Source organism: Zea mays, chromosome 1, assembly GCF_902167145.1.
Source record: "Zea mays cultivar B73 chromosome 1, Zm-B73-REFERENCE-NAM-5.0, whole genome shotgun sequence".
NCBI classification, from domain to species: Eukaryota; Viridiplantae; Streptophyta; class Magnoliopsida; order Poales; family Poaceae; genus Zea; species Zea mays.
The window spans coordinates 48,392,079-48,398,870 of record NC_050096.1 but is presented as its reverse complement, the minus strand read 5'-3'; the positions used below and the strand labels follow the sequence as shown (position 1 = coordinate 48,398,870).

The following is a 6,792-nucleotide window of genomic DNA, read 5'->3' as shown; positions in this document are numbered from 1 at the left end:
TAGCCTGAGCTAGCTAGGGGTAGGGTAATGATGCCCCCCCCTGTGACGTGGTCGGTCCGAGCCCTGGGTCGGGCGAGGCGGAGGCTCCTCCGAGGTCGAGGTCGAGTCTGTCTTCCGTGGTCGAGGTCGAGTCCGAGCCCCGGGTCGGGCGAGGCGGAGACTGTCGGCTGAGGCCAGGGCTGAGCCCGAGCCCTGGGGTCGGACTAGGCGGAGTTCGTCGTCTTCCGGAGCCGAGGCCGAGTCCGAGCCCTGGGGTCGGGCGAGGCGGAGTTCGTCGTCTTCCGGGGCCGAGTCCGAGCCCTAGGGTCGGGCGAGGCGGAGTTCGTCGTCTTCCGGGGCCGAGGCCGAGTCCGAGCCCTGGGGTCGGGCGAGGCGGAGCTTCCTATGGCGCCCGAGGCCGGACTTGGCTGCTGTCAGCCTCACTCTGTCGAGTGGCACAACAGTTGGAGCGACGCAGGCGACGCTGTCCTCTTGTCAGGCTGGTCAGTGGAGCGGTGAAGTGACTGCGGTCACTTTGGCTCTGTCGACTGAGGGGCGCGCGTCAGGATAAGGTGTCAGGCGATCCTTGCATTAAATGCTTCTGCGATACGGTCGGTTGGTGTGGCGATCCGGCCAAGGTTGCTTCTTGGCGAAGACTGGGCCTCGGGCGAGCCGAATGTGTGTCCGTTGCTTGAGGGGGCCCTCGGGCGAGACGTGAATCCTCCGGGGTCGGCTGCCCTTGCCCGAGGCTGGGCTCGGGCGAGGCGAGATCGTGTCCCTTGAGTGGACCGAGCCTTGACTTAATCGCACCCATCAGGCCTTTGCAGCTTTGTGCTGATGGGGGTTACCAGCTGAGATTAGGAGTCTTGGGGGTACCCCTAATTATGGTCCCCAACAAAAGGGATTTCTTTCCATGGACCATCTCTATTTCTCTAGTCACCAAATGTCCAAATAAACCCTTAGTACTTGTTTGGGGGGGAAGAATAATTGAGGAGACTAGAATCTCTCACTGTTCAATTTAAAAAGTGAAGGATTCTAGCTCCCTCAATCCTCTCTATTACTTTTGCTCCCAAAGAAACCCTTAGGATTAGTTTGGTGTAAAAGGAAAAGGAGGGGATCCATGGGGGAGGAAATCCTCTCACTATTCAAAATCCTCCCAAGGATCACCTCTATTTCCTTGTGCACCAAATCAGCTCTTAGTGTGTTGTGGTTAGAGTTGAAAAGTCGGGTCGTGCCGTGCCGACACGGTCCAAGCCCATCGTATTTTAGGCCAACCTTTTTTGGATAGCATGGCACTAAATAATTTTGGGCTGGGCCTTGCCGTGCCTGGATACTAAAAGCTAGACCCGCCTCGCCGATGATGGTACCGTGACGACCCTTGTATATATCTAAAAAATACATCCTCAAAATATTAATAACTTTGCTATAAACTAAAAAAATATTTGAGAAAGAGATATAACTTTTGTGAAAAGATAAAAATAATATTGAAGCATGAAATACCCATTTAAACACTAGTTTTTTAATTTATGTCTCACTTCGTGCCGTGCCAGCCTAAATATGGCCGATCTATTCGTTTCGTATCGCCCATCATGTCTAAGATTGAGACACGACATAACATGATCATTCGGGTTATACCGGTCCGGCATATTTTCTTTCGTGCCGGATCATGTTTTGACCTCTTATTTTGGTGTCTTGCCGTGCTGGCGCTAAATGATCCGGTCCAAACTTTTAGTTCTAGTTGTGGTGCGCTTCGGAAGACAGGAGGACGGGGAAGCGATCGCCTTGAGAAGATATATATACTAGGGGATGAGGACAGAGTAGAGAGCAAGACGACGCACGTTGAACTGTTGAAGCGAGGCCGTTGGGTGTGCAGGCTGTGACGTGAGCCGAGGCATTGAATGGCGATGGGTAAAGCCGGTAGGGGAGACGTGCAACAGGGAAGGGTATTCAAAGCCGCTACTAGTACATCTGCATATATATATGTAGGGGCGTCGTCGTGTACCGCGGTGTATAGTGGAGCAGCTGTATGCCTGTAGGTGGGCGTGGCTTGCTTCTGCAGCACTCTACTACTCCGATCCGATCGGCGGCAGCTCTGCCCGCCGGCAATAAATTGCCCTACGGCGGCGCGGCCGCCGGCGCCATTGCTACGTACGCCACTTCGTATCGCGACCGCCCCCAGCATAGTCTTGGCCACCACTAGTTACTTTCACCATTCTTCCCGCCCGCAAGCGTTTCATGCTTCTCGCCTTCTCCTGTTCCCTCGATCGTTTCTGCACGTATACTGTGTTACAGAGGACTTCGAAAAACTACGTACGCATGCATACACGCGTACCACAGCGTAGACTGTACAGAAGGGCCTTTTCTGTACCCGGTGTCGTGTTTCTGCAGAAAGCAAGGCCGCGCGCCTCCTGCTGTTAGTGTATTTACCCTAATTTATTGGTAAACATACATGTACAGTGCATACCTGTACTCGAAAGCAAGTACACACACTCGGATATGCATGAAGGCAGCCAGGCTGCATCTAGCGGTACCCCCCGTATTTATGACCTGCGATGCGAGGCTTCGTATTTGCGCCCTGGATATTATTCAAGTAGCAATATCTATGTAGGTGTATTTGGTAGGTGAGACGAGATGCCAAACGAAAATGAAGTGTTTCTCAGTGTGTGTGTGTTGCATGCTGCTGCTGTTGACAGGAGACAGGACGATGAACGGCTAGCTCAGCTTTGAGGCCTGGGATTTTCTGTTTAAAACAAGATGACAGTGTGATCCTCTGATCGAGCTCTAAAACTGATGTAAGCTAAAATAAGCAGCGAATAAAAGAACCAAGGGAAAAAAAGATAGCAAGAGGAGAGAGAAAAAGAACGAAAGAAACTAAAATGGATGGGTGTGAGAAGGAAGGAGAGTGGTGGGTCAGCATGAGTGCATGACTGGTTTCTGCCCCTTTTAAAAGCCCACCACCCTACACGAGACCCCTTTCTTTAGTTGATGTTTTTTTAAAAAAAATTGTGAGACTTTTTTTTCTTTCTAAATAATAATTGGTCCTGCCTGTTATGGGCGTTGAGGAGGATGAGAGGTGTCGCTGGCCGGGCATCTTGGCCAGCTAGGATGGCGAGGGGTCGAAGCTTTCTCTGAAAGGGAAAGCAGCGATGATCGAGCGAGAGAGTGGTAGTGGGGTGCAGTGCAGTCAAAGCTGGCATTGCATTTATCTGTCTCTCTCTCTCTCTCTCTCTCTCGCTCTCTGACTCTGAACTGTATTTCCATTTTCTTTTCCACTCGATTCAGGCCTGTTCGAATCTATTCTGGAGATTTTTATAATAACATTTCTTTAACTATTAAGTCATAGGGCTCTAATGAGAGGCAGACTATAGTTTAGAACTACTGAAGTTAGTTTTTAGTTCTAAAACTCTCTCATATAAGGTATCCTAAAATTTAAACTTAGGAGTGTTTATATAAGCAGACGATAAGTACGCCGAGTGGCGATAGATTTCAGAGCTACTACTTGCCCCGCCGTATAGGAGTATATAATAACCTCCTCTCTCTTCTCCCCATCTCGCCTTCGATTGCCCTTCCGGCCATCCTACCTCCTACCCTCTCCACCTCTCCTCCCACCCCTCCCCTCCCCTTCCGTGTCCTCCCCTCGCCTGGGGATCGATTCAGGCTACGCGTGGGGTTGCGTCCATTGATGCGAGGGAGGCAATGGCGGTGTCCTCGCCTTCTTCTGCTCCGGAGAAGAAGAGGAAGTGGCTGCTCAGCAACAGGAAGGTCAGTGCCGCCGGCTCCCGTCTTCCTCTGCTGGCTCCTCCACCATCCTTGAGCTGGGCTCCCTTCCTCTCCCACAGTCCCACCTGAACGTTTCTTGGTGTTCAAGAACTGCACGAGAGCCAAGCTTGTGCCTTTTGACTTCTGGAGGACTTGACGTCCGAATGCCAGGAGGGCGTAGAACCGTTCGCGTCTCTGAAGCTCGCTGTGCGTGCCTTTTGTTTGTTTCGTTTCGTTCAACAACAGCTTGGTTCCAGCGCGTTCTGTCCGGTGGCTTGTCCTGTTTTGGTTCCGTTTGTTTTGTTTGTCTCCCCCCCAAAAGAATGATCTCATCCCAGAGTGGTCAATCCGGCTCTGTTTAGAGGGAAGAATGTTGCCTTCGCTGCGGAAAATCTGATGTTTCCCGGTTCCGTTTTCGCCAGGTGACCGACAAGTACCTGCGTGAGGCGAGGAAGATTCTTGCGGCGGCGCCAGAGTGTGGCGGCGGTGACGCGGTGGCGGCGCTCGGCCTGGTCGACGCGGCGCTGGAGCTGTCGCCGCGGATGGAGGCCGCCCTGGAGCTGCGGGCGCGCGCGCTCCTCGCGCTGCGTCGCTACAGGGAGGTCGCGGAGATGCTCCGCGATTACATCCCCAGCTGCGGCAAGTCGTGCTCTGGCGAGGACACCTCCTCGTCCTCGTCGGCGTCCCTCTTGTCCACTGGCTCCGGTGATCTCGGCACGATCTCCCGCGCCAAGCTCCTCTCGCCCGACCGCCACCGCTCCGACGACGCGGAACCTGACGCCCGCCCCGTCCGCTCCTTCCGCTGCTTCGACATCTCCGAGCTCAAGCGCCGCGTCCTTGCCGGCCTCTCCAAGAACCCGAACACCGATACCCAGTGGAGGTACGGGACCTTGAGCATTGCACGAATTGGTGCCTTGATTTGGCGAGAATGAGAATCCGACCGACCGGTTTCCTGATGGTTGATGCCCACGTCCACGTACAGGTACTTGGTCCTCGGCCAAGCTTGCTTCCACCTCGGCCTCATCGAGGACGCTATGGTGCTGCTGCAGACCGGCCGCCGCCTCGCTTCGGCGGCGTTCCGCCGCGAGAGCGTGTGCTGGTCGGACGACAGCTTCTCGTCGTCGTCGTCGTCCTCCGCGACCGCCGCGGCTCCCTGCGTCCCGTCCGGCAAGACATCCAGCTCCGGTTGGGCGTTCATAATCCCGGCGACGGAGTCGGAGGCTGTGTCCCAGCTCCTGGCGCACGTGAAGCTCCTGCTCCGGCGCCGCGCGGCTGCCATGGCCGCGCTGGACGCTGGCCTCCCGGCCGAGGCCGTGCGCCATTTCTCCAAGATCCTCGAGGCGCGCCGTGGCGTGCTGCCGCACCCGTTCGCCGCCGCGTGCCTCGTGGGCCGCGCCGCCGCGTTCCAGGCCAGCGGGCGTCCGGCCGACGCCATCGCGGACTGCAACCGCGCGCTCGCTCTGGACCCTGCCTACATCCCGGCGCTCCGCGCCCGCGCCGACCTCCTGCAGTCCGTGGGCGCGCTCGCGGACTGCCTGCGTGACCTGGACCACCTCAAGCTCCTGTACGACGCCGCGCTACGCGACGGCAAGCTCCCGGGGCCCCGGTGGCGGCCGCAGGGCGGCGTGCGGTACCGCGAGATCTCCGGCGCGCACCGCAAGCTGACGGCCCGCATCCAGGGGCTGCGCGGCCGCGTCGCCGCCGGCGAGGCGTGCAACATCGACTACTACCTGCTGCTTGGCGTGCGGCGCGGGTGCACGCGGTCCGAGCTGGAGCGCGCGCACCTGCTGCTCTCCCTGAAGCTCAAGCCCGACCGCGCCGTGGTGTTCGGGGAACGCCTGGAGCTCGTGGACGAGCACCGCGACCTGGAGGCGGTGCGTGACCAGGCGCGCATGTCCGCGCTGCTGCTGTACAGGATGCTGCAGAAGGGGTACTCGTTCGTCATGTCAGCCGTTCTGGACGAGGAGGCCGCCGAGAGGCAGAGGGCAAAGGACGCCGCGGCCGCGGCCGCGGCCGCAGCTGCCGCGCTGGCGGCCAAGCAGGAAGCTCCGAAGCAGGAACCACCGCCGCCGGTGCCTGAGAAATCCGAGAACACGGAGAGCGGCCGTCCAAGAAGCCCGCCACCGCCAGGGCGCGCGCAGACGGCGAAACCGAAACCGAAGCCCAAGGCCAAGGCCGCGACCACCACGGCGACAATGCCCAAGGCGGCGGCGGCCGTGACGTCTACGGCCCCTGTTTACCAGGGGGTGTTCTGCCGCGACATGGCGGTGGTGGGAACCCTGCTGTCCCGCGGCGGCGGGTTCGACCGCGCTCTCCCGGTGAAGTGCGAGGCAATGAGCTGCTGACGAAACGTGACATGTGCGACGTGGCGTGCAAGGACAGGCGCAACGTGAGATCCAGCGAGGTGGCGGGAACGCGGTGATGTGTTTGAATTGTTTGGTCGTCCAGCTCGCTGTGGTACTGTACAGCTGGGGGGGAAGTGAACAGGTGGTATTGGCATTTGGTATTGGGTGGGAGTGGGACTGACGGAGGGGAGAAAGGAAAATGGCGAGTTTTAAGAGGACGGTAATTTTGGCTGCATCTTCATGAATGAGTTGTTACATTGCAGTGCTTCTAGTCGTGCCCTTGTACATCGCCGTCGCTGCCTCGTGCTTGCAGGTTTCACGCTGAAACCTGCTCCGGCTACTGCTGCTGGTCTGTACTGTACAGTCGTTGATTGTTTTTGCACCAAAATGCAAGATCAGATTCTGCACCCAGCCCCATGAACATACTGACCTCTCAATGGCCTCTACTGCCGTGCAGTGCTTATATCATTTGCCCCGTGTCTTCTCGCTTTGGTTTCGCCCATTGTTTGCGTTCGCGTCCGTATCAGAATTCACACAGAGTGCGGGACGAAGGGCGCCCTTAAAAGCTGCACGTAAATTATGCACAATGACCGATCGATTGGGCACTCTGCCCCGGTCCTCCCCCCCTGCAATTTCTGCCATTTTTCTGTGGCCTTTGCGAGGCGTCTGGGTCTGGGCTGTGGGTGTATATACAGTGAGTCAGGGAGAG

General features: G+C 57.2%; 1 protein-coding gene across 2 annotated transcripts; it reads left to right on the top strand.

The window, feature by feature from the left end:
- The first annotated feature begins 3,146 nt into the window (after window positions 1–3,146).
- LOC103634547 (uncharacterized) lies at window positions 3,147–6,506 on the top strand. Of its 2 annotated transcripts, none has more exons than XM_008656588.2 (3): window positions 3,147–3,741; window positions 4,161–4,618; window positions 4,721–6,506. In XM_008656588.2, the coding sequence occupies exons 1-3, from the start codon at window positions 3,676–3,678 to the stop codon at window positions 6,081–6,083; spliced, it is 1,887 nt and encodes a 628-aa protein (XP_008654810.1). In that variant the 5' UTR covers window positions 3,147–3,675; the 3' UTR covers window positions 6,084–6,506. The 2 variants fall into 2 exon arrangements, with proteins under 2 accessions (XP_008654810.1, XP_008654812.1); XM_008656590.3 differs by having other exon boundaries at window positions 3,417–3,945.
- Window positions 6,507–6,792: the final 286 nt, after the last annotated feature.

Bases quoted from the DNA above. Each gene is read 5' to 3' on its own strand.
- LOC103634547 (XM_008656588.2), top strand. From the start codon at position 3,676: ATGGCGGTGTCCTCGCCTTCTTCTGCTCCGGAGAAGAAGAGGAAGTGG. The intron at 3,742-4,160 runs GTCAGTGCCGCC...CGTTTTCGCCAG, and splicing joins GGCTGCTCAGCAACAGGAAG to GTGACCGACAAGTACCTGCG. The intron at 4,619-4,720 runs GTACGGGACCTT...GTCCACGTACAG, and splicing joins AACACCGATACCCAGTGGAG to GTACTTGGTCCTCGGCCAAG.